General features: G+C 35.5%; 5 protein-coding genes and 1 pseudogene across 5 annotated transcripts; 3 read left to right on the plus strand and 3 right to left on the minus strand.

Annotated features, from left to right (window-relative positions):
- Window positions 1-4,656: 4,656 nt before the first annotated feature.
- Window positions 4,657-6,346, plus strand: LOC106390009 (vesicle-associated membrane protein 711). Its single transcript, XM_013830379.3, has 4 exons — window positions 4,657-5,159; window positions 5,380-5,570; window positions 5,659-5,822; window positions 6,002-6,346. The coding sequence occupies exons 1-4, from the start codon at window positions 4,943-4,945 to the stop codon at window positions 6,087-6,089; spliced, it is 660 nt and encodes a 219-aa protein (XP_013685833.1). The 5' UTR covers window positions 4,657-4,942; the 3' UTR covers window positions 6,090-6,346.
- A 1,726-nt stretch (window positions 6,347-8,072) lies between these two features.
- On the plus strand, window positions 8,073-10,486 carry LOC106390011 (uncharacterized vacuolar membrane protein YML018C). Its single transcript, XM_013830380.3, has 8 exons — window positions 8,073-8,400; window positions 8,513-8,872; window positions 8,943-9,160; window positions 9,425-9,495; window positions 9,611-9,712; window positions 9,830-9,947; window positions 10,074-10,209; window positions 10,293-10,486. The coding sequence occupies exons 1-8, from the start codon at window positions 8,320-8,322 to the stop codon at window positions 10,353-10,355; spliced, it is 1,149 nt and encodes a 382-aa protein (XP_013685834.2). The 5' UTR covers window positions 8,073-8,319; the 3' UTR covers window positions 10,356-10,486.
- A 4,046-nt stretch (window positions 10,487-14,532) lies between these two features.
- Window positions 14,533-15,438, minus strand: LOC106412926 (glutathione S-transferase T3-like). Its single transcript, XM_013853795.2, has one exon. The coding sequence runs from the start codon at window positions 15,436-15,438 to the stop codon at window positions 14,533-14,535; it is 906 nt and encodes a 301-aa protein (XP_013709249.2).
- A 1,950-nt stretch (window positions 15,439-17,388) lies between these two features.
- On the minus strand, window positions 17,389-19,699 carry LOC106390012. Its single transcript, XM_048750441.1, has 5 exons — window positions 19,221-19,699; window positions 18,210-18,266; window positions 18,056-18,124; window positions 17,907-17,975; window positions 17,389-17,781 (listed from the first exon to the last, which is right to left on the minus strand). Exons 1-5 carry the CDS (start codon window positions 19,587-19,589, stop codon window positions 17,611-17,613), a joined length of 735 nt encoding a protein of 244 aa, XP_048606398.1. The 5' UTR covers window positions 19,590-19,699; the 3' UTR covers window positions 17,389-17,610.
- Window positions 19,700-20,676: 977 nt separating this feature from the next.
- On the minus strand, window positions 20,677-21,441 carry LOC106386225 (60S ribosomal protein L39-1). The gene is made up of 3 exons (XM_013826102.3): window positions 21,318-21,441; window positions 21,062-21,165; window positions 20,677-20,931 (listed from the first exon to the last, which is right to left on the minus strand). The coding sequence occupies exons 1-3, from the start codon at window positions 21,318-21,320 to the stop codon at window positions 20,883-20,885; spliced, it is 156 nt and encodes a 51-aa protein (XP_013681556.1). The 5' UTR covers window positions 21,321-21,441; the 3' UTR covers window positions 20,677-20,882.
- A 1,878-nt stretch (window positions 21,442-23,319) lies between these two features.
- Window positions 23,320-24,759, plus strand: LOC125583468 (annotated as a pseudogene).
- Window positions 24,760-25,229: the final 470 nt, after the last annotated feature.

Consider the following 25,229-nt stretch of genomic DNA (forward strand, 5'->3'; position numbering starts at 1 on the left):
TGGAATAGTAAAGAAGAATAATAAGGAGATGGACAACGGAAAACAATTTGAACAGACAAAATAAAAATATATCATACTATACTAATTATAAAATAGAATAAAACATGTCACAAATTTACTCATCTTCTCCAATTCAATCCATCACTTGATTCTTTATATGCTTAAAGATCTGTCAACTAAACTATTTCTCAACCCTCTAATTATATTCAATCATACGGGACTTACAATATTCAGTGATTGGGTTTTCAGTTATCGAACCGTTGAGAACCTTCAATGTTTATCTGTTTATAAAATTGATTCTTCCACTTATGCGAACAGTCTCCAAAACTATAACTCTTTCTCTCAGATATACCTTTTTCAGCTATTGTTCAGAATCGTTTCCGTTAGTTTTGTATAATAAGAGATGAACTTCATCTCATCTCTTTTCACGCGCAACTAAAGATCTTTTTGTATCTTTTCTGAATAATATATAATATATCATAGCCAAACACTTGCTATGGGTATAGACTTAATATTTTCTGGCTTATGTACATGACCGCCAATTTTCCCAGTCCATAACATTGTTTTTTATTTTTTTTACGAACTATATTCATCCGTACATTTTGGAAGCATTATGTTCTGCCTTCATTTAAATAATTTATCTATAGTTTTGTACGATTATTAACATTTTAATTTTGATATAACTCATGGAGTTTTAATCAGTACAAAGAGAAACAAAACACCAGCTTTTTTAGTTTGGTCTACGTATTTCCTCTTTGAAACTCAAATGAATAATATATGTAAATTCTGAGAATTAGTTTTGATAAATATAATAATTATAATAGCAATTAAAAAAAATACAGATACCAATTTTTAAATTTTTATTTCTGAAATATATATTAGAAATGAAATCATTCTAATCATAATTTCAGTGAATTTTTCTCTAGTGGCACAAAACTTTTCCTTTCACATTTGCAAAATGTATCATTTATTTATTTACACATATATCTTCAAACTTCAAAGTAACAATTTGTTATATCCGGTAATCTATCCTATACTAAAAGGGATATATGAGGAGTAGGGAGGCTGTCCACGTCCTCAATTAAATCGACCAATCAAAAGACTTTAATCTGCCATGTCATTAAGAGAATGGGTCAGCGACATTAGCTTTGGCACAGATCATCTGAGGTTATACTGGTTCTGGACCACTTTAAAGTCAGGCCCATCTATTTTTCACACCAAATTGGCCGCAATTAGGGATCATCAGCTTCACCTTCATTGTGTCTCCTCGGCTTCATATTCATCGTTCCAGTCCTCAAAGTAAAGCATTGATGTAACTCTTCATTTCCATGTAGTTAATTCGGGCTCCACCACTCCTACTCATTAAACTCCTTCTGTTATCGTTCTAGCTCCTTCTGTTTATCTCTTTATATAGATCTCTCCTCCGTTTTATTGCTCAAACACACATTCCGCAAGCTCCATACAACCACATCAGGCGATGGCGATGAGATTGAATAAATTCAGCTTCAGGTCTCCAGTTTCTTTGTTTTTTGGCGACACCATATCGACACCTCTAACGGGGGCTTCAAGATAGATAGAATCCTCACAGCCCACCATAACTTCCCAAAAGGCCAAATCTTCACGGCGTCTGATCTCCTTTAAGCCATCGTTCCTCTGGTGCAGGTAATTTACAAATCACTTCTCCGTCAAGTCCCAGTAGTTTAGGAGCGGTAACATATTGAACCCTCTTCATCTTCTCCCTCAACCTAACTACATAAACAGAGGGTGAGATTCAGGACCAAGAATTCATCACAACATTAGATTTTATTTATTTAGTCTTGGGAATGCTTTTGAAGTTAACCAGATTATTATTTTTTCTACAGGCTGATGAACTCCAATCTGATCACAACTACGACATAAAGGTGTGCGCACCTTTATATATCTTCTTCAGTTTTTTTTTTTGTTTTGTAATTCAGTTCGTGATGATCCAATGTTGAATATGCAGATCAGCCATTAAAGAAAAATTCATCTCGCATGATGTGTCATAGTTAACTAACAAAACTGTTGAGCAGTTAACGGGTGATGATGATGATGATGATTTGAAGGACAAGGTTAATTTTGGGTTGATGACGAGGTGGAAGATCAAAGAAAGAAGTGCATAAAGAAGGTACTATGTGATTAAACGCTTTACTCTCTGTTTATATTATAAAACTATAATACGACATCTGTTTTTGTTGGTTTCTCTTTAATTTGTTGCCATCATCAGCTGGGATGGTGGGTTTACATGAATTTGTTTTGTTTTTCAGTGTATAAGTATTTATTTTTGAATTGATTTGACTAAGATGATACAGAGCAATGGACTTTCTTCTTATGATTGTCTGTGCATCTTACTTTCAATTGTTTTCCCTTTCGAAAGTTTTGTAACCTTTTTAGCGATTTGTTCTTCTGCTGAATTTGAGAAATTATTTGTGTAAGATGATTTAGCTCAATCTGAATTGTTAGTTTGTTCGTGCTTTGCTGATTGGTTGATTTGTCCATAACAAGTTGCAGATTTTGGATGTGGACAACACTCATAGTCTCAGATGTCCTTGAGAACTTGAGTCTGACACTCATGAAGTGTGTCAAGTTTCTAAGGGAGATCCAGGCGAGTCAATCCTTCAGCTATATGAATATGGATATAAACTTTTAGTTTGTCATATTTGGTGGAGTAAATATTTATCTATTACTTTCTTGATTTTCATTGCAGAACCAACAAGATAAAGTTGGAACCAATGTTTTCGTGGAGAGGACAGCTCTTGGAGCTAAATAGCCAAAATTGAATCAGCTTTTGTCTACCAAGGTATGAAAATCATCTTTGATTCTGAGATTTCATGATGTACATGTGCAAAAAAAAAAAACTTCAAAAGCTTCTAAGTATTGTGTTCACCGTGGATGACTGACTGCAGGAAGACTGATCATTCATTCTGAAATGCCTGAAGAAGTTACCAAAGGTTTACAACTTTGTAACATATCTTTCATCCAAAAAAAAAACCCACTGCGAGACAAACATTACTTTAAGTTTCTAATCCACAAAGTTTACTCTTTGTTTTTAAATCTGACAGGATAGAGCCAGACTACCAAGAACTGTCGAATTCAAACATACCAAAAGCAGAAGAATCAATGGGAAGTCAAGCCCCAGTTTACACAATACCACCAACAACGTTCTTCGGATTCGCTATTGATCCAGGAGCTCAGTTCTATCAGGATCAGGAGCTTCAAAAATCTAGGATCGCGTTTGCTCATGTTCTAGAAAGCGGTAAAGGCGGCGCTGTTTTTGGCTCTTCTGAAAGCTCCTCCTGTTTTAGCACACATTGTTGTGTTCGGACCAGGGATACGGTGGTCTTAGCATGTGCATGGAACAAGTCATTTCGAAGAAATTGAGGTTTGTTATAATAGCTGGAGAACTTATTGGTAAACAAGTGCTTCAGTAGAGTCCATTCTTGATGAATACTCAAGCCGAGATGGATATGACCATTGAAGATTATCACTATGGAAATAATGGCTTCAAATGGCAAAGTATTAGAGGTCATATATAATGATCGAAGACTAACAATAATCACTATTTTATAAAAGAAATTGTATTTTTGCACTCTGAAATATGCCACATATGATAGTCGATATATTTTTTTTCTAAAACATGGGTTGCCTACATATTAATATCTCATGTACACATATGACATGTCACTTAAACAATCATCTTGAAAGAAACTGAAAGGCTTGATATGTTTCATTTTTGACTCCTTTTGAACATTTTTTTTTAACACAAACTTTTTTAACTCTTTAAATTTTTTTTTTTTTGCCTAAGTTCTTTAACTCTTTAAATTCATAATAACATCTTACGATGTTACATCTTTCTTAAAATAATTTACAAACTTTCTGTTTTGTGTAGTATTGCATTAATATATTGATGCTTGATCTTACATCTAAATATCGTACTGATGTATTTGTTCGTTGAGAACATATTTGTAAACTATGAACTTTTTAATCCTATGAATGCTCTCTCTGGGTAACATAGATTTCTACAATGGAACGTAATATTTTTAGTATTTTATGGACATTGTTATAGCTTGCAAAAAAGAAAGAATTTTAAAAAGAAAAAGAAAAGAAAAAGAAGTGAGGAGATATAAAGATACAATAATGTTAATTGGTTCGTATACCATTTGGTTTTAAGTATATGAGTTTGTTGTAGATGGTTGCCGAAAAAGCTGTAGATGCTAACTTTCATGACATGACTATTATTTCAAATAATTATAAGATTATGTATAGATTCTAAAACACCATACTTAAGAACTAGATTGTTAGTAAGAAAATAGAAATTCAGTGACTGGAAAAGAAAACCAGTTTAGTCAGTTGTGTTTAACAATTTATTTTTATGAGAACACAAACATGTAAAATAAAAGACTATTAAGATCATAACTAGCTTAGTTAACTCTTTATTATTGGATATTAAAAAGATAAAAAAATTGATAGTTATTGCATATTTGATATATAATTTATATTTTATATTTGATATATATAATAGTCATAGCCCGGGCGTAGCCCGGAAAACCCTCTAGTATTTCTAACAAATGAAACACATGTTTTATTGTCATTTTATAAATTTATTATACGTAACGTAGTCGGCAGAAAATATACTTATTAAACTAATACAAAAAAAAATATTTATCTCCGTAGCTATCCAAAATTCAATAATTTAAATCTGACAAAAGCGAAAAGATCTCTGCTCCAGCTAAACTCCAAGAGGAAAGAGAGAGATTCAATTATATTCAGACAGGTGAAAAGTTATTTGGTTCTCTCTCTCTGTCTGATTGATCTTGGCGATTCGTCTTGCTGGCTCGGTTTCCGCGGGAAACCTTCTTCGTTGACCTTCCATCCCTCTCTCACGCCTCGCTTCTGTACATTCCGCCGGTGATCCTCGGAGGATATGGCGATTCTGTACGCACTCGTGGCGCGTGGGACGGTGGTGCTCGCAGAGTTCACGGCGACGTCTACGAACGCGAGCACGATCGCCAAACAGATCCTGGAGAAAGTCCCTGGGAACAACGACAGCAACGTCTCCTACTCTCAGGATCGTTACGTCTTTCACGTTAAGCGTACCGATGGCCTCACCGTTCTCTGTATGGCCGAGGAAACCGCCGGAAGTAAGTCCCCTGATGTGTATTCGATTCGTTCCGTGGCTAATGTTTTGATCTTTCGTGAAAAATGGAAATGGAATCCAAAGTTCTAATCTTTTTTTATGTATCCCATGTCTGAATCAATACGATCGTCTTTGTCGGAAACAAGAGTTTATGTCCGAATCTCTTGTTACTGTCTGTCTTAACTGTTTTTTTTCTAAAGTTTTGTTTTTGTATGTAATCTCAGGGAGGATTCCGTTTGCGTTTCTGGAGGATATTCACCAGAGGTTCGTGAGGACTTATGGGAGAGCAGTTCATACAGCACAAGCCTATGCCATGAACGAGGAGTTCTCAAGAGTTCTAAGTCAACAGATCGAGTATTACTCTAACGATCCTAATGCCGATAGGATTAATCGGATCAAAGGTGAAATGAATCAGGTATGAGCTGCTCCTCTTTTTGTTCTGAGATTGTAAAGACCTTGTGTCTCTGAGTGTTTTGCTTTATGCTAACATAATCTTGGAACAGGTGCGGAGTGTCATGATAGAGAACATTGACAAAGTTCTAGACAGAGGTGAACGCTTGGAGCTTCTTGTCGATAAAACAGCCAATATGCAGGGGAATACATTCCGTTTCAGAAAGCAAGCTCGCCGTTTCCGAAGCACCGTGTGGTGGAGAAATTGCAAGCTCACGTATGCTTTCTGTAAAACCATAACATGTTATGCCTGAATTTTAGAACAGTATTGTGATTGTGCGTTGAGTCTAGTTTTGGCCTAAGTACACACTGAACTATGGCAAAGTGAAGTGCTTTAATCACCCTAAGTGAGTCTTTTTGTCTGATCTTTCTATGTGTTTTGTTGGGTCTTTGCAGATTCCTCTTGATACTACTACTACTGGTGATCATATACATCGCAGTGGCCTTTGTCTGCCACGGACCTACTCTACCATCTTGCATTTAAGTGCATATGTCTCTTGGAATCTCGGTTTTGTGTTTGTCTTGTATTTTGTATGCTCTTCTGATTTCAATCCATTTGTTTCCTCGAGCATTTTGACGTGATTTAAAAAAGCTCATGTCTTGCACTCGCCTATATGAAGTATTCTTGTTTATAGAGCAATGTGAAAGCCCATTGCTTTGCAATTTGAATTTGTGTTGCCATCATATTGTATAACTATATATACATAGTGTGAAATGAACAGGCTTGCTTTGTTTATACAAGTTTTGGAATCATTGCGTTCTGTGTGTTTGTCCACACTAACTTCTAAAGACTTTGTAACGGATTTGTTCATCGCTCGAAATATTTACAGTTCCAAATAAATGGTGCAAACAAAGAGGCTTTTCAAATTAAATCTTTAGATCGTTGATCGTTCAAACAAAGTCTTTCTCATGATGTGTCTGTCTAGTTAGTATCATGGGTCTGAATTGGGTTTGGGTCGGATGTGAAGACCATGACGACTTGTCTGCTTGGTATGCAATTTTTCTTTTTCTTTTTTGCTAAATATGTAAAAATCATTTCGAAAAAATTAACAATTTTTTTTACAATGAGTTGCTAACAAAAGCAGAAACTAAGGTAATTGGTTCCATGGCAAAAAAAAAATACATACAGTATATGCAAACAACAATCGGTAACACTTGAAGTTTAGCTTGTAAGCATGTTTGGTATGCAACTTGCAAAATGGTTTCACAAATCTGAAAAAAAAAGGTGAAGCAGTTGTACTTGATCATAATTGAATGTAGACAGTAGAAAAACAATGAAAGGATAATAAGATATAGGTGTCGTTCACTGTTGCCTAGACATCAAAACAATACATAGTTGTCAGTGTCACTAATTTAATACCATAAGCACCACACCACCAACTTGACAGTTCCTCATGCCACCTACTACTAGCAAAACGAATTTTCTAAATCATACTATGGTGGTTTTAACCCTTCTTGTTTAATTTATTCTGCAGTTTGATGACATATAAAACTGTGCTTCTAAAAGGTTTTCACTTTTTTCCAAAAAATTGTAATTTTAGTAATAAAAAAATATGGTGGACATATAGTAGATTGAGAGACTTCAAGCCGTAGAGATGACAAGCAAACTGAATAACCATAGGATAAGGGATCTTTGTATCCTCAACAACATTTCTAACATCCATTTCGTTTGACTCTCTTTTATGCTACTTTTCTCTTTTCTGGAATCAGTAACTCTTTACAAAAAAACGACTGATATAAAAAACGTTAGAATATATAAGAGAAAAAAATGATAGAAATATAAGATGACGGTAACTTGTACAACTATTAGCTAAAAATGGTCTGGAGAATTGCATTCTGCAAAAATGATTGAACTTTTAATGTAGGAGAATGTTCCAAATGCATGAAAAGCTCTCGTGACCCAATGATGCAGCTGCAATCCAATTTTGATAAATAGAAATTTTGTACTATTATCAAAATATTCACTTTGGTTCTGAAAAAAATTGTTTGTAACTTTCTGCAACTTTTTCCTTTTTTTTTTTTCTTTTCTCTTTCGGTTTAATCTAAAGCCTACCTATATATACACGTAGATATTACGATTTAACATTATTAAATTATAACCAGCAGTGGTAGTCCAGTCGCGCTTGAGAGAATAAACCCAATACGGCGAACCCTGGTGCGAACCCCGCTAGCCACACGGATATGAGTTATTGTTTTCGATTCATTTGAATGTCCAGGAGAAGGTCTATCCATGGACTGTACTTCTATCTGGGGTTAGGTTTGTGTCTTTAATAGATCCGAGTTTAATCATTTTCTTTTAAAAAAAAAAACATTATTAAATTATCGTTGAAAAAGGTTATATCACTCCTCCATAAATTTTACCATCCGATTTTTTTCTTTAATTAAAGTCATTACTACTAAACAAATTTTATTACTTGAAACGTGAATGTTTTTTCTTAGACATAAATATAAGTATTTTATAGTTCCTTGTCATAACGCTTTTTCCTCTCTTTCCTCCCCCCCCCCCCCCGCGGGTCACTCCTCCGTTTATTTCTATTTTAATTTTTCCTCATCCGGTCAATTCTCTGGTCGTCGTTTCTACACTTTGCCCCTTTCTCTCTTCTTCACTCCACCGTCTTCCCTCGATTACCTCTGATCTAATTGAATCCTCCCTCACCGCAAAGGACAAACCTTTTCGAAACGAACAGATCTTATCTCTGCAGATTGATTTTCCGATGGGTTGGAGATACAAAGCTGGTCTCTTTTTGATTGGTACCGTTGTTGTCATATGGGTCACCTCTGCTGAAGTTACTCAGGTACATCCATTGACTCTCGAAGTTTGATTCTTTTGAGGCTGCGGATGCTTGATCTGTTCCATTAGGCTTAGATCTCTGAAATTTTGGATTTTTTTTGAATTTTTTTCATCAGGATATATTTACAGCATATAAGCAGCCATTTGCAGTCACGTACCTTGGAGCTTCTCTTATGATTGTTTACCTTCCCGTTGCCTTCCTCAAAGACTGGCTTTGTCGGTACCTAGATCGAAGACGCTCTTCCAGAGCCAATGATGCGTCGTCCTCTGTTGTTGATGTCGGTTCTCCTCTGAGGCATAAAGTTATTGAGATGGGACTTCAAGGGACTATCACTAAGAAAGACAGCGAGGAAGATGTGAGACCGTTGATTGGTAGAGGGAAAGAAGAAACACAGAGACATGGGAAAGAGATCATCGCCACAAAGCAGATTGTGTTGTATGGTCTTTACCTCGCGCCGATTTGGTTTGTCACAGAGGTACGTTTTGTTTTATTACACGGTTTTTGTATTAACCCCCTTTGGTGAAATGATTATTTGTTTGCTGCAGTATCTGTCTAATGCTGCTCTTGCGCGTACAAGCGTGGCGAGCACTACTGTTTTGTCTTCGACCTCAGGACTGTTTACTCTTTTCATTGGTGCATTGTTGGGACAAGATACTCTGAACCTGTCGAAAGTAGTTGCTGTGTTTGTGAGTATGGCTGGTGTGGTCATGACAACCTTGGGGAAAACTTGGGCTGCTGATGACTCCCAACTAAACTCTTCACTGTAAGTTTTTTCTATGTTACTCATCTTAACCTGTTTCACCATTCATAGTTTCCGACATTTATGTCTTTATAACTCTGAAAGCTAAACCTGAACTGCTTTCTTAATTGATAGTTGACCTTTTTGTATCATCTAGAAAATTCAATGTGTAATAAAGTAATCTTGATTTTTGGAACGGTCTCATTCTCATAAAATTGGTGATTACATAAAAGTTTGACAGTTTCATCAACCATATTCTTTTAACGTACAGTTGATATTTGTGTTTAGCAACGGGCAACGGTCCCTTGTTGGAGATCTCTTTGGGCTTCTCTCTGCTGTCTCCTATGGACTATTTACAGGTTAGATGATTATTCCTTTAAAAATTTGATCCTTAAATGATTTGTAGATTTTGTGTGTTGTGGAGGATAGATATCCTGTGGCATGTACTGTATCCTTCTGTTATTGATATCACAGTGCTTCTAAAGAAGTTTGCTGGTGAAGAAGGAGAAGGTGTTGATGTGCAAAAGCTGTTTGGATACATAGGGTTGTTTACACTTGTTGCTCTCTGGTGGCTTGGTATAACAATATATCTTCCTTATAATTCAATTTTTTACAAATATTTCATCCATTTACTTAGGAAACAAGGAAGTGTCTCGTTTATTCAACTGTTTGTGTGGGTTTTTTGGGCTTCAGTGTGGCCATTAACAGCATTAGGGATCGAACCAAAATTTACCATACCACACTCTGCCAAGCTCGATGAAGTTGTTTTGGCTAACGGGTTCGTTGGAAGTGTCCTCTCTGACTACTTTTGGTATGTTTCAATGACTTCTAGGTGTCCGCTTTTATCAGATAAACTTACAAGTCTTTAGAATCCTCCTAGAAAGAGGTGTGTATGGTTAGAAACTGACTTGGCTTTTTTTTTTTCCTCGTAATTTAGGGCACTTTCTGTGGTGTGGACGACTCCGCTAGTAGCGACACTGGGCATGTCTCTGACGATTCCACTGGCGATGGTTGCTGACATGATGATTCATGGTCGTCATTATTCTGCCATCTACATTCTTGGCTCTACTCAGGTAACTAAAATATTGCACTCTATTACAAACAATAGAGGATGAAGAGTTTCTTGCTGCTCAAGAATTTGAGTTTCTTTTTGCAGGTGTTTGCTGGATTTGTAATAGCCAATATATCGGACTTGTTCTCCAAGAAGCTTGGTTTGTGACAGTTGGCGTCAAAGCTTTGTCAATGATTCTTTTTTTGTGGGTAGAAATTGTATCCTCTGGATTCATGGTTGGAATGATAAGGGGGTTCCCCTGTTTAATTGAATGAAAGAAAGAATGAATGTGATTACCAGTGAGTTTTTATTACAGTAGATAAATGTTGTGGCACCATTGATTGCTGCAGCAGAGCATAAGACGAGGTGTGAATACTTAAGTCTCTCACAGAACATAAAACTTTTCTCAGGGTTAACTGAAGATTGCTTAGGCTTGGCGATAATAGGAAGCAAACCATTTTGTATATGTTCCAGCTTGCTAACCGATGTAAATTCATTCATGCCGCAGACAAGTGTGTTCCATGGCTTGATCAAAATGCGTAGCTGGTCATTGTTTATCGTTGAAACGTATGCAATCTCTTGGCCAACGTAAATGCTCTCGTCAAAATACAGAACAAAACAAAAACTTTCCGTTCAATACGACATCGTTTGATTATTACAACGAACACTCTTTAGTACTCTCTCGGTATCACTCTAAGTGGTGTTTAGAGATAAAAAAAAAATTGTTTCAAAATAATTAATGTTCTCGATATTCTATGTAGAATTTAATATCTATTTGAATTTTATGACCAATTACAAACCATGTGCAAAAATCTTAAAAACCACTTAAAAGTGATACAGAGGGGAGTATGTTTTTTTAATTAATTTTCTGGAAACTATTTTTTTGCTGGAGGGATTCACTCCTCCTTCCTACAGAGAGTCATGCCGGGTCGTGTCGTTTTTTCTTGCCTTCAAAGACTTCAAAACCCACCACCGTTCAACATCGACAGAAGATATGGAGATTTTCATCAAAGAAGAAGGGAACAAGCTGCTCCAGAAACACGACAACGAAGGAGCGATGTTTTCATCACGACAAATCCTTAAAAGCTTTTGCCTAAGGACCATATCGATGATGTAGTTTATCTGAGAACCAGCATGGCTTCTTGTTATATGCGAACGGGATTAGGTGAGTACCCGGACGCTATTAGAGAATGTAATTCGGCCGCTCTTGAGGCTTGCTTCTCCTAGGTACAGTAAGGCGCTAATGAGACGCTCTCGTTGTTTACGGGGCTTTGAACAAGTTGAATTACTCGTTTAGGGATGCTAGGTAGGTTTGTACTGAATATGAAGCCGGAGAACGTGTCGGCCACTAAAGTCTTTGATAGGGGTATCGATCTGTTAAATGATGAATTATGTAAGTTCAGAGGATTTTCGGAAGAGCATAGAAGTTTGTGGAGATTTAGCATGGGAGGAGTTATAATAGAATAGTTGAGGGGGACTAAGGGCATCGGTATTGGTGGGAGTCAACCCTCTAGCCCTTAGCATTTTTTATTAAGTTTATATGTTAAGGGACTTAAGCTAAGAACATTAAAAAATTTGGTAGATTATTAGTGGGATTTTTCTGGTCTCTTAAGTTATTATTTAATTAATTTATTATTTTAATAATGAATAACATATAAAAAGAAGTTTTAAATAAAATATATAAAAGAAAAGTTTAATATTAAAATTGAAATCTTAAGAAAATTATTAAGTTGAAAAAAGAAATACCAAACATCATAATAAAAAAAAACACACACAAACATTTATTCCAATACAAATAGGAACTTATAAATTATATGTTATGTGTAAGATGTCCAAATTTAGCCCAAATATTTTCAATCAAATCATTTTTTAAATGTTCATGGACTTGTCTATTCCGAACGCTCGTTCGACGATTAATTGTACTCACGATAGGTGAAGGCATATTGACGGAAAATGTATCCACATCTTCTCTTTCTTCAAATTCATGAACGTTGTCCTCAGTTCTTGATGATCGTTCATCTTCGACAATCATATTATGGAGTATGATATATGCTCTCATAATATTTCATATTTTTTCTTTATCCCAAATATTAGATGGATTTCTAACAACGGCAAACCTAGCTTGTAGGACTCCGAAGGCACGCTCGACATCTTTTCGCACAGCTTCTTGGGTTTGAGCAAATAATGAATGCTTCTGACCTTGTGGTAGTCAGATAGATTGAATAAAAGTAGTCCATTTCGGATAAATACCATCTGTGAGATATTATGCCAAATGGTATGGATTACCATTAACATAGAAGTTAACTTGTGGCGCTATTCCGTTAATGATGTCATCAAAAACGGGTGATCGATCGAGAATATTAAGATCGTTCATAGTACCTAGAGCTCCAAAAAACGCGTGTCATATCCAGAGGTCATATGAAGCTACCGCCTCCAAGACAATCGTTAGTTTTCCGGTTCCTCGTGAATACATTCATTTCCAAGCCGTGGGGCAATTCTTCCACTCCCAATGCATACAGTCGATGCTTCCAATCATCCCTGGAAACCCACGTTGTTCTCCAATATATAGTAGTCTTTGCAGATCCTCCGGTGTGGGACGTCTTAGGTATTCATCGCCAAACAAGTGGATTATTCCCGCGGTAAAATTGTGCAAACTTCTTCGAGCTGTTGTTTCACCAATTCGGACATATTCGTCAACTGTGTCAGACCCACCACCATACGCCAATTGACGAATTGCTGCGGTACATTTTTGGAGCGGAGTTAGACTCGACCGTCCGGTTGAGAGACGATGCACAATACGCAAGAATAATGCCTTGTTCATTCGAAACCGTCGCCGGAATACATTGTGCGGGTATGTTGGAGCTTCGCTAAAATAATCATTCCAGAGCTTATGATGGCCTTCCTCCCGGTGTCTCTCGATAAAAAAACGTGTTTTTCGCTCTTTTGATTTTGGATTGAAATCAAATTCTTCAAATAAATCTTCAAATACGTCGTCTAATTCATCATCATCATCTTTGTGGTAATGATAATGGGAAGAAGAAGCCATAGACAATTTTTACAACAGAAAAAAAATGTTTAGAAATTTAGAGAAGATGAGATTTTCCACATTTGTAATGAGAGAAGAAGTCTCAATACTTATATGATAAAGAAGAAGTCTCTATGAACCCTCCCGTGAATGAATATTGATATAAACTCTTTAGTACATCTTGTGACTTATTGGTAGAAAGCAAAATAAACATGTGGCTTTGGATCATGTGTCTTATTGGTACAAAGAAACCCAACTTGTGACTTATGGTTATAAATGAAATAAACATGTTTATAAACAATCTAACTTATGACTTATGTTACAGATAAGAAACTTGAGATCATGTGACTTATGGTCAGCCATTCTATTTTGTTGCGAGCACAAATAAAAGAGTACAAAACCATATCGGTTACATCCGAGAAAATACAAAACAAAACCATGTCGGTTACATCCGAGAAAATACATCAATTACATAGTTAAAATCATCCAAACGTAACCACCAAGCCTATTACAACAACAAGAACAACTATGCCTATTACAAAGCACTCAAACCCATAACTAAAAGAAGATTTCTCCTTAGCCATATCACCCACAATCTTCTCTAGGTTTCGTATCTTCTGCTCTGTGTCATAGTCAGTCAAAAGGGTTAGGCTTTCTACCTTTTCACCCAGCTGAAGCACGTGTATATCTCTGGCTCTCATCTCCTCCATCAGCGCCTCATCCCACCATTTGTAGACATAGCATTTGCCGTCGTCTTTCTTCGCACAAGTGTAATATCTTCTCCCTGTTTCACATACGAAAAACTAGCTAAGCATATACACAAAGTAGCACATAAGCAAGTCAGTAACTAACTAGCACATACCTTGATCTTGCCTAGTGTTAGACGTTGCAAGCAGTGGCTAGCACCACAATAGCAAACCTGCGGGAAACCAAACTCAACGCCCGGTTGCGGAGAGTAGTGAACTACGTTCCAAGCGTAACTCAGCTTGGTCACGTCGTATGAGATCATCCGTCTCGCTGTAGTCACTGCCGTCATTGTTCCCAAATACATCCTCGTCATCTGATGGCTGCGTATAGCTGTAATGTCCCATTTTTACTTAACATGCATACATTGTCGAAATTTAAATTAGATACACATAGAGCTATAAAGTTAGAAACAAAGAGATATACACAAACATAGAGCAAACACATTAAAAGAAAATGATTCATTTATAAGAACCCATTTAAGGAAACCAGAACTACATAGAGCAAACACCAAACAAGAACATAGAGCATACAGAAAATTAAAGACATAAAGATACATCTTCTTCTTAATTTTTTTCAGAATAACTCGGCTAGGAGCTTATTCTTCACAACTTCTTCCGCCTCACTCAATGGTTGAGTCTTGCCAAGGAGAGTGTCTAGTATTGCTAGCCTCGACAGTCTCTCTTTCCTCACCAAATCGTCCTTCTTCATTTCCCAAACGGCCGCAATCTCAGCCACGGACTTCCCTTTACCCGTATTTCTTTTTGCCTTAGCAGCCTTGACACCTTCGGGTCTGCTCTCAACATCAACGAAGCCTTCGTTGGTAGAAGTTTGGGAATTTATCTCCACATTCTTCCTCTTCGAAACGCCACCCGCCGTGGGTGTGGTAAGGCTGAGCCACTTCTGTTCATACCTCAACACACACCAAGCATGTTCAAGTGTGAACTTGTGCTCTTGATCAGAGAAGAAACTGTCATGCGCCTTCTTCAGAACGTCAGTGTCAGTCTCAACACTTCTCATTTGTCGCTCTGCTGCCGAGTATGCGGCACAGAACTTGTTAACATCTTCATTGATTCTGTGCCACCTCTTCTTGCAACAACCGTGTTCTCTCACACCATCCTCTCTTCCATGAGGACTTGATGCATAATAAGCAGCAACCCGTTTCCAGAAGGCCCTCGACCTCTGCTCATTTGCAACAATAGCATCCTTGGAAGTGTTAAGCCACGCACTGATCAGCACCTCATCATCTGCTGGATTCCATTTGCGTCTTACAACACGGGCTGCTGGTGTCTTTACTGGTGTCTCTACTGGTGCGTCTTGAGATTGTTGTGAACTGAAAGTTGGAAAAGTTTGTGATTCTCCAAAGTTAACACTAGAATGAAAACTTTCGTAAGGAAAGTTTTCATGGAAAACGCTACCTTGTTGACTGTGAAGCAGTCTTACGTAGCTAGAGGATTGGCTACGAAGATTGCTTGGATCCATAACAGTAAGAAAATATAAGAGATTTCTTTGAGAAAGACTAATGAGATGATAGAAAAGAGAAAAGATAAGAGATTTAAATAGGAGGAAGTGAAGAATACAAAGTACATCACCGCCTTAATGGCAAATTCCGAACAAGAAATGTCAAATCCCAACTTATTACACAACTAAAAAGCTATCAATTTTCTTTTTAAACATATGTGGCTTAAAAATATATCTAACATTTAATATAAACATTAATCTATAAACTACGAACTATGGAAAATGCAAAGTCTCATGAAGAAAGCTAATCAAGACAAATGACATGAGATATTTAAATCTATACGAATCAAACTCTAAACTATTAGTCTATACGAATCAAATCTATACAAATGACATGAGCTTATTTTCACAGATTGGAATTTGCAGACATATCAAACTCTAAACCAGTTAAACAAATGATCTCGAACCATAGAAATCTATACGAAACAATCATACAGTTGTTCAAATCTATACTAAACAATCAAACTTAGAAATTTGAACCGAACAAGGATGTTTTTTTACCAACTAAACAATCATACAATCAAAACGAAACAATCACACAAGCTACAACGAAACAATCATACAATTGAACCATAGAAAGCTTTTGAAATCTATACGAACTATCATAAATTGCCGAACCCTAGAATCTATACAATTGTTCTCAAACCAATGAATCTATATCTTTTTGCCATCGAATCTATCAAACAACATCGGATAAATACCATTTTATTTGTTGAATTTCGACAAAACCCTAAAAAAAAATTTGAAATCAGATCGGACTTGAAAAACAAACCTTGTTTTTTATTCTTTTCTTGTTGGAGAGGATTGGTTCTCGTCGTATTGGAACGGAAGCGAACCTATGTGGATTGAGCTTTGGAGGAGGATCGGGGGATCAAACGACGCTGGAAGCTGCGACCTCGCCAAGGGAGATAAAGAGATCTCCCACTCCAGTGAAAGAGAGAAGACGCAGGGTTGGCTTTCGATTTGAAGAGATGGATTTGGAGATCAAGGCTTCGCCATCGCCTTCGCCATCGCCATCGAGCTTTTGATTTTTTTTTTTTGATTTCGATTTCGGAATTCTCGAGGAGAACAACAGCCGAACAACACCGATTCCATCGCCCACTCCCGTGCTGCCACGTCGCCTACGGGACGAGCCTGAACAGCCCTTACTAAAGGTCCGTCCCACTCTCTTTTAATTTCTTTTTCATTTATTATCGAACTATTTAAAACTATCGGACGGGCATAGGCCCCGATACCGATGCTCTAAAGAATGTCACCTCTTCTTTAATCAACCATGACTACTGACCCCTCGTTCTTTTCTTCTTTTTTGGTCAACTGTAATTAATATTTTTTTAACTATACTTTCTTAGTTGTTTCTCTTCATATTTTTGTCAAACATGCTTTCGCATTTATTTTTTAACTAAAACGTATGTAGTTTCTGATTTATTATTTTTAGTATACCTGTCATAAAACATTTAATTTGAGGCACTGAAACATATATTAAGAGTTTAGAAGATAATTTAACTTCGATTAAAAAAAAAAGAAGAAGATAATTTAACTTCGTATTCTTTGGTATCTCTCGACAATAATAACTTTGATCGAGACAAATTAGGTGATAACAAGTTGGCATCTGTTTTCTTTATATCCATGGACACGCCGACAAACCACCAATAACACTATACTTACCTCACAAGTTTAAATTTTGAAAATTTTAAATTAGTAGAATAATGATGGCTCGTGAGCTGGATAGGTCTCTCTCGTCTTGGGTTAGTTGAGCGGAAACTAGGGCTTTAATTTCAACTAGTATAAATAACATATGGTTGTTAACGAAATAAAAAGGAGAAGTTTGAATTTTGAAACATAAAAAGTCAACTAGCTGTTCTACTTTTTCCTCTTGACTACAACGAATCGATACGATAGTGAGAGAACAAAAAGTTAAAAGAACCTAATTAGTAATTTCCACCACCTTCTTAATAAAAACCAAGAAGTAATGAGTGTTTTACACCCAAAAAGGAACGAAACAAAACACAAAGAATGATGTGAGGAGACATTACACCTCTTATTACATTCACTTTTGTTTGTGCACAAAGTCTATGGCTCCCTTCTTGATTGTGATAAGCTTGAGATCTAAAAAATCTTTAGATAGGCTGCCACTTAGCTACTTCCATGCAATATCTCATCCTCGGATGGTGCCATGTTCAAATCAGGGAGGAAGAAGCTAGCAGTTTTGTTGCCCTCTACTCTGCAACATTTTGATTCGCGTTGTGAATTATGAATCAAATTAACCGGAGTCTCGTTCTTGACACGGCCTGAGTTCAAGTCACGCTGAAACAAGGAAACAAAAGAGTAGATTTTGATTCAGACAAAGACCAGCAGCAAATAAAGACTCCGAAAAATGAGAAGACAAAAAAAAGAGGGTAGGAAAAAATCAAAATGCTCAAAAAATTTACCTTAATTCTCTTCAACGTTTGGTTCCTTACGTTTTGTTCATCTAACGTTGCTCGGAGACTCGCAATCTCCTGTGGAAGCGACCATATTAGTTAGAATACGATTGGAGATAAAAGTGAGATAACAATTGTAATAAAACTCTCTTTTTTACCTTTTGAAGGTCGAGTCTTTCCATCAACTTCAAGTTCTCTTCGTATTTAAGCTCCGAAAATGACTTTAACTAAACAAAACAAAGTCTCAGCTCAGTTTAAAAAAAATTGATTTCATTTAGGATTTTCGTGGAAGAGAGTTTTGTATATTAGTACCTTCTTTCTCTTCAGTCTCTTGGAGAAGGAACTTGTGATTACGTTTGTTGGAAAAGCCTGAAAAATAAATAAAAACAAAAAACAAAAAAAAAACTCATTTCATTAGCTCCAAATCCAACAAAGTAAGTAAAATGTATTGCTGCCTCAGTAATTTAAGATGCCAAATCCGGGAATTTGAAAATATATTACTAAAGAATACAAATTAAATGCTGAAGACTAAACGACAACTGTTATAGATCCTTTACCGTATGATAATCAAACCAGATCTTAATTTTAAGATACCAGTAGTAAAGTTTCTTTTACCACAAAATATTTTTTTTATAAGTCAGAAAGAGAAAAAAAAACAAAAAAAAACTATTCTTTTAGAAACAAAAATACATATGCGAATGCCACATCATGAAAATCCCGTGTCCATCACTCTTAAAGACCACGTGATCCCACTCTCTCCGACAAGATTTTACTACTACCTTTCACCCAAAACGATACCGTTTCGGTGCCTCAAAACGTACAGTGATCGCGCACGTTTTGACCAATTAGCTGTACTACTACTACCCACCACCCCATAATCTAAAGAACCTTTAAAATTACTCCTCTCGAGACAAATCAAATTTTGACCAACTACGAGACGCTCACTGAGAAAGTAAGGTTAACCGAGAAGATTAACTGGTTAACCTCCAGGTTTTGTGAAAGATATTAGCAGTTTTTAAAGATTACAAAAAAAAAACATCGAAAAAGAAAGTAAGAAATATGGAAAAAAAAGTTAAAACAGGCTTTGACTTTTGGAAATGGAAGCTTTCGTATAAAACCTAAAAGAAACAGAAAAAAGAAAGCTCCGCCGTAACGTAACCCCCGGCAAAACACGTCGAGTGACGAAATGTTCCGGTGTGATTTTGAGATAACAGAGTAAAACACGGCCTGGTGAAAGGACTCTGTAACTCAAGATCGGTGAAAAATAAAGAGATATGTGTAGTGAAGGAGATGTTTAGAGGAGAAGAAGGAAAGAGAAAGTACCTTAGATCCGAATACTGTTGACGTGGAGCAGCTAGCTTGACGACTAATATCCTCCAATCCATCGGCGGAGGGAGATGCAGAGGCTCCGCCGCTCCATGAGAGAGGAGTCTTCGGACTGCCTCTTGCGGAATCTACATCCTTCTTCAACGTAACCAGAACGCCGCCGCCAAATCTTGAAGGTCGTGACCTCCGTCGACGAGTTCCCCACTGCAACGGAGGCAGATTCGTCCAAGGATTCTCTGAAACCGTCGTCCCCGCATGCTTCAGCCGTATGAGAAGCTCTACAACCATCTGGTCGTCGGTCATCGCCGCCGCCACCCACTGATCCTTTGCCGCCCTCTTAGTCGTTGCCGTTGTAACCTTCTTCATCGACGTTACGCTAATCAAAGGGTGTCAGATACAAAAGAGAAAGCGAAGAGAGAATGGCGAAGAAAATGAGAGAGAGAAGGAAGTTGAAATATCGATAAGGAGAAAAATACTGATGGATGTTGTTATTTTATATACGACGGCTCGCTTACATTATTCTCTTTATTTTTCTTTCCTTGTTTCCTTTAATGTCGATGCGAAATTGCAAGTCCGGGTCCACTTATTGCAGATTTGTATTTTATTTTTTAAGAAATGTATAAATAAATAAAATTATGGGACCCAAAAACTGAGTTGTATGGGAAGAAAGTGCATGAAAAACAATATGTAAAGATTCCCTATGAAAAACCATCTTGAAATTATAAAATTGCAAAATTAATGTAGAGCTTCTTACGGCCTTAATAAAGCTCAGGTACGCTCAAAATGTGATTACTCACTGGATATATTTATTTGCCTCTGTTAAGACAAGGTCTTCAAGTTTGTATCGTTCGTTGGTACATGACCAAAGACAGTAGGATATCATTGGCCTGATTATATATGGGGGAAACTTTCTGATGCAATCATTGACTCATACGACACCGTCAGCTGAGCTTTCATCTCAGTAGATAGACAATAACAAACGAAGTTTAAGATACCCTTTTAGCTTCATCTTGATCTTGATTGAAACCAGATGGCTAAACGAATAAGCTAGCTCACGCTATGATCCCTAGACATTTTGTCGAGAAAACTTTTGATTTTCAGTATCTCACAGGCATGCATTCTTGTATAGAGAGAGAGAGATTACCTTCGAGTTATATAACTTTACTTGTAAGCGTATATTGACATAAAAGATGCAGTTTGTATATGCTCAGAGGAGATAGGAGAGCGAGAACCCAAATCGTGTTTGATGTAGTCATTTACAATAAGATCTACAACGTCAGCTGAATAATTAGAGTGCCGATCGAATCAGATTGGTACTACCAATTAACTATGAAAGCTCCAGCTCAACCACATAGTACATGTAACAGCACGAGAGAAGGATAATGAGCACATTCTTCAGACATAAATATATTGTTAAACTCTAATCCGGTTTCTAAATTGGCTGAAGGTGACATAGAAGTAAAGATAATTAAACAATCGAATCACACAAAATGATATGATGTAGCTCTTGGCATAGGATATTTGGTAACATCATTCAAAATAGTGTAAAGTCTTACATAGATATTAAAATGTCACAGCTTAAAATTCCAAAACTTGAGAAAATCATAATCCCAAAAGAAAAGAAAAGAACAATCTCGTAGATAGCATTATCACTTTCACCTAGAAGCCGAGCTTGGTTCTACGCCAGTGCCTGCGCTTGGCATTGTACCTAAAAGAAAACATATATTGTTTCAGAACTCATTCACTATCTCTGCCCTAATCAATCTAAGGATGACAATGACAGCTACACACTCCCAAGACGGAACGAGACAAGCGCAGAGAGTAAAATTGGTTAGAACCTGATGGTGTTGTCGGTACGGAGACGAATCCAGTGAGGAATAGGCCTGTTCTGTCTCATCTTCTTCGCAAGTTTCTTCTTGATCATAAACGACTTGTGCGACGGCTGTTTCATTTCATTATTTCGAACAACAACATTAGACAAAATCAGTAAATGCATTCAAATTCCTAACTAGCATCAAAGTCTTAGCTCAATTCAAGGAGGACAAACAAACGATTGATTGAAACAAATATTGCAAGAGTGAGAGAGAAGCTTACCATCTTGAAGTCGTCCGATTTGCGGCTGCGTCGCGAGGCAAAAGAGATATAAAGAGGCGAGAAGCCTTTTTATCTTAAAAACAAGAGGAAGCCCTAAATTAAGCCCAGATTGGGCCTGTTAACATAACTCTAAAGGGTTCAAAATATCAATTTCTATAGGCCCCAAGGCATATTTTATACTTAGGTAAGTATCAACCTTCCCAAGTTTTGACTGTTTCGAGAATGTATTTTTCACTGTTTTTCAAAATAATAAATTTTATATAAAAAATTACGTTCAACTTTCACCATACTAAACCATTTTATAAAAATCTACTCTAAAATAGAGATCTCTATTATATAAGTGAAAATATTCCAATGTATGTTTATATAATAGAGTTCCTCTATTTTAGAAGAAAATATAGAGTAAAGTCACTTTTTAAATAGCATGTCTCTATTTTTTTTTTTATAAATCGAAAGAATCCTAGTATAAAGACATACATTAAAACATTTTCACCTCTATAATAGAACATCGTATATATAAATTATTTTATGGATTATATATTCTTTTATATATAATAAACTAATATATATATATATTGGATAATAAAAATAATCAGTAACTATTACATATATAATTAAATTGGTGTGAATACATAAATAAATTTTATTAATCCAAATGATCACTTTTTCTATTTTATATAATTAAATTTACATAATATATACGTAGATAAATAATATATTTTTAATATTTATATATTGTTAAATGATGCGTTCTATTTATTGGTATATTTTATAACAAAAAATTTAAATGGCTGATAAAAATTTTTCATTGTGCAATTTTTTTGAAAATTTTGGTAATTTATAATTTTTTATAAACATTCAATGCAAATTTTAAATTTTAAATATTAAGTTGTCAGTATTTGTTCAAAAATTTTATCAGAAAAAATTGTTCAAAGCAAATTTAAAAATTATACTCTTTATGTATTTTCTATGGTATATAGTTTAATTAAAATATATTGATATATATGAGACTCACATGATTTTGTAATAATTTGTATCTTGTTATAAAAAAAATTAAATCATGGATCTTAAAATTTTCAATGTGAGACTTTTTAAAAAGTTCAAAATATAACATATACGGAAAAAATCTAAAATTTTATTATATTGTTAATGTGATTGTTTAATCTATTTTAATAACTTAAAGTTAAACAAAAATGATAGAGAATAAACTAATTTGTATCAAATCTTTATTATTCAAAATCATTAATTGTCATATATACTTTAGCCACATTAGAAAATTCCGTAAATTTTTATTTAAGAAAAAAATTGAAAACATTAATAATTAATTTATGGTTAGTTTAATAAAAAGCTTATTATATATTTAGATGAATCAACTTATTTCTCTAAGAATTATAATAATCATTGTGGTGATAACACGTGGCTACCTCAAATGTTGTAATTGTTCTCTTTTAATATATACTAGGTGTTTTCTATATATTTATTGATGATGCATGAGCTATTACCTTATTTAAAAAAAGTTTACCAAAAAGAAATATCAATATTGAATGTAATATATGAATTATTACCTTATTCTAATAAGTTTGTCAAAAATATAAATCAACATTAAATAAAATTATCCATGTCATGTTTTTCTGGAAGTCATGTCATCAATTTCATTAGTCATATCATATTTGTTTTGTTAAATTGATTTTAAAGAAGACATGTGACAAAATCATTTCGCAAATATTGTTTAGAGGATAAGATATAAAGATAGAATAGAGATGGGTTAGAGATGGTCTAAGTCATTATATTTTTTCTTTTAAAACTTTTCACTGGTATAAAAACATTAAAGAACGTTTAATGAAATTTCTTCATTTCAAAAATTGTTTCGGGAAGATAAATTTATTTTCTGCAAGTTTTATTTTGGATCGTTAGCCAAAACAGGCCCATGTCGTATTTATCAACCAATGAGGAGTCGAAGCGATTCGTATTCCTCTCGTCTTGAGCGTTGAACGCCTTTAAAAGCTGTGGCTGGAGTGTTCCATGAGTTCATCGTCTGCGTCTCGCAGTGGTAAACACTTAACCACTTTGGTTGTTTTATTCTTTCATTTCCTTGACTCTGTTCGATTTGTCACGCATGATTATTTTTAGGGAAAGCAACTGTTAGCATTTGTAATCTCAGTTTGTGTTTTGGTTTGTTTGATTGTCCTAGTAAAGGACTTGTATGTTTACTGTTTAGTAATCATCATCAAGAGCAATGGGGAATGAGGCTAATAAGAAGTTTACTTGGGTTGTTAAGAACTTCTCATCTTTTTCTTCTTATAGATCTGATACTGTAAAAGGTAAGAATTAACTACTTGTTTACATATTATAAATGTGATAGGTAGCTGCAGATGACACAACTTTCCATGGTTTTGTTCTTGCAGGCGTCTTCTCGCCTATCCCAAATGAAAAAACTATCATAGAGATCATTTGTCTCTGTATATGGTTGTTCCTAATCCTGAATCTTTGCCTTTTGGGTGGAGACGACAAGCTAAATTCTCATTTACTCTTGTGAATCAAATTCCTGGAGAACTCTCAAAATTGCGAGGTGATATACATATATATAGTTCCCTGTCAAGTTCTGAACATTTATGTCATGCTTTATTCGAAAATGATATGGCAGTGAGATCATCAAATTTGTCGATTTTTCAGAAACTCAGCACTGGTTTGATGAGAAGAACCACACCTTGGGTTATGATTTCATGATTCGTCTTTACGACCTTAATAGTAGAAAGTTTCTGGTGAACGATGAACTCAAAATTGTTGCAGAGGTTGATGTTCTTGAAGTTGTCGGTAAACTAGATGTCCCAGTGGAAACTACAGAAATGGTTGATATCAATGGGTCTCAAGTCCTTGCTTCACAAGTAAGGAAAACAGTTCTGAATAAGGAGTAAACATACAAAAATAAAACAAATCCTAATATTTTTCTTTTTGCTTGCAGGTAGAATCTGTAAACAGTTTGTTTAAAAAGCATCCAAACTTTACTTCAAATTTATGTCTAAAGAATCTACATCTGAGAACAACATACTTGAACATCTTACTAAGCCTGAATGAGATTCTATGCAAGTCCCCTGTGAAACTCTCCAACGGTGATCTGGCTGACGCGTATTTTTCTCTTAGATATGTAGCAAAAGCGGGGTTTAAGTTGGACTGGCTGGAGAAGGCACTGAAAGAGGCTGGGGAGACACGGATTCAAGAAGTTGAAAAAGAGTTGAATGGCTTGACTCAGAAGCGCGCAGACATGGATGCTCTGCTAGTGTTCTTGAAATTACGTTGAGAGTTTGGATCTATTTGTCTTTCTGGTCTGTTTGTTTTTCTTTTTTAGTTTTCTACAAAGTAATGTTCTTGAACTTTGGGAAGAATAAGAGTCTTGTTCGTTCTCGATTGAAAGTAACTGAATCCAGAACGGACTTTTAAACAATCACGTCGGATAAGTGCTAACAAAAAAATTTAGGGAAGTTTACTAAAACGAGTCAAATTACTAGGATAAATCTTAAAAATTCAAAATTACTAAAATATTTTTATGGTCGAAAATGTACTTTTTTACAATTGTGAGTAGAAAGGTATATTACAAAATTGCCATTTAAATTTTGAAAAAAAATTCGTCGGCAGATTTATTTGACAAAAAAACAAATCTATTGTAATATAAATCTGTTAATTAAACATGCTGTTAAATTTATATCTGCCGTGTATTTGGTAGCAGACTTTTAAGTTACAACATATATTTTAAAGAAAGCAGATTTATCTGTCCGATTTAATGTCATCAATAGATTTATTTGTTTTAGTCTATCGAATGAAGTGAGAGATTTTTTAAAATTGGCAGTTTTATATCGTATCAGTTAGATTTTTTAGACCGATTTAAAATTACCTTCAACCGACTTTTTAAGAGTA

The sequence above is a fragment of the Brassica napus genome, chromosome C3, assembly GCF_020379485.1.
Source record: "Brassica napus cultivar Da-Ae chromosome C3, Da-Ae, whole genome shotgun sequence".
NCBI classification, from domain to species: Eukaryota; Viridiplantae; Streptophyta; class Magnoliopsida; order Brassicales; family Brassicaceae; genus Brassica; species Brassica napus.

Excerpts from the sequence above, each read along its gene's own strand:
- LOC106386225 (XM_013826102.3), bottom strand. Across the intron at positions 20,932-21,061 it reads CGTACCGACAACACCATCAG|GTACAATGCCAAGCGCAGGC; the intron begins GTTCTAACCAAT and ends GTTTTCTTTTAG.
- LOC106390011 (XM_013830380.3), top strand. The coding sequence starts at position 8,320 with ATGGGTTGGAGATACAAAGCTGGTCTCTTTTTGATTGGTACCGTTGTT. Across the intron at positions 9,161-9,424 it reads TCCCAACTAAACTCTTCACT|CAACGGGCAACGGTCCCTTG; the intron begins GTAAGTTTTTTC and ends ATTTGTGTTTAG. Across the intron at positions 9,948-10,073 it reads GTCCTCTCTGACTACTTTTG|GGCACTTTCTGTGGTGTGGA; the intron begins GTATGTTTCAAT and ends CTCGTAATTTAG.
- LOC106390012 (XM_048750441.1), bottom strand. The coding sequence starts at position 19,589 with ATGAAGAAGGTTACAACGGCAACGACTAAGAGGGCGGCAAAGGATCAG. Across the intron at positions 17,976-18,055 it reads AAAGACTCGACCTTCAAAAG|GAGATTGCGAGTCTCCGAGC; the intron begins GTAAAAAAGAGA and ends TCGCTTCCACAG. Across the intron at positions 17,782-17,906 it reads AAACGTTGAAGAGAATTAAG|CGTGACTTGAACTCAGGCCG; the intron begins GTAAATTTTTTG and ends TCCTTGTTTCAG.
- LOC106390009 (XM_013830379.3), top strand. The coding sequence starts at position 4,943 with ATGGCGATTCTGTACGCACTCGTGGCGCGTGGGACGGTGGTGCTCGCA. Across the intron at positions 5,160-5,379 it reads GGCCGAGGAAACCGCCGGAA|GGAGGATTCCGTTTGCGTTT; the intron begins GTAAGTCCCCTG and ends ATGTAATCTCAG. Across the intron at positions 5,571-5,658 it reads TCAAAGGTGAAATGAATCAG|GTGCGGAGTGTCATGATAGA; the intron begins GTATGAGCTGCT and ends ATCTTGGAACAG.
- LOC106412926 (XM_013853795.2), bottom strand. The coding sequence starts at position 15,438 with ATGGATCCAAGCAATCTTCGTAGCCAATCCTCTAGCTACGTAAGACTG.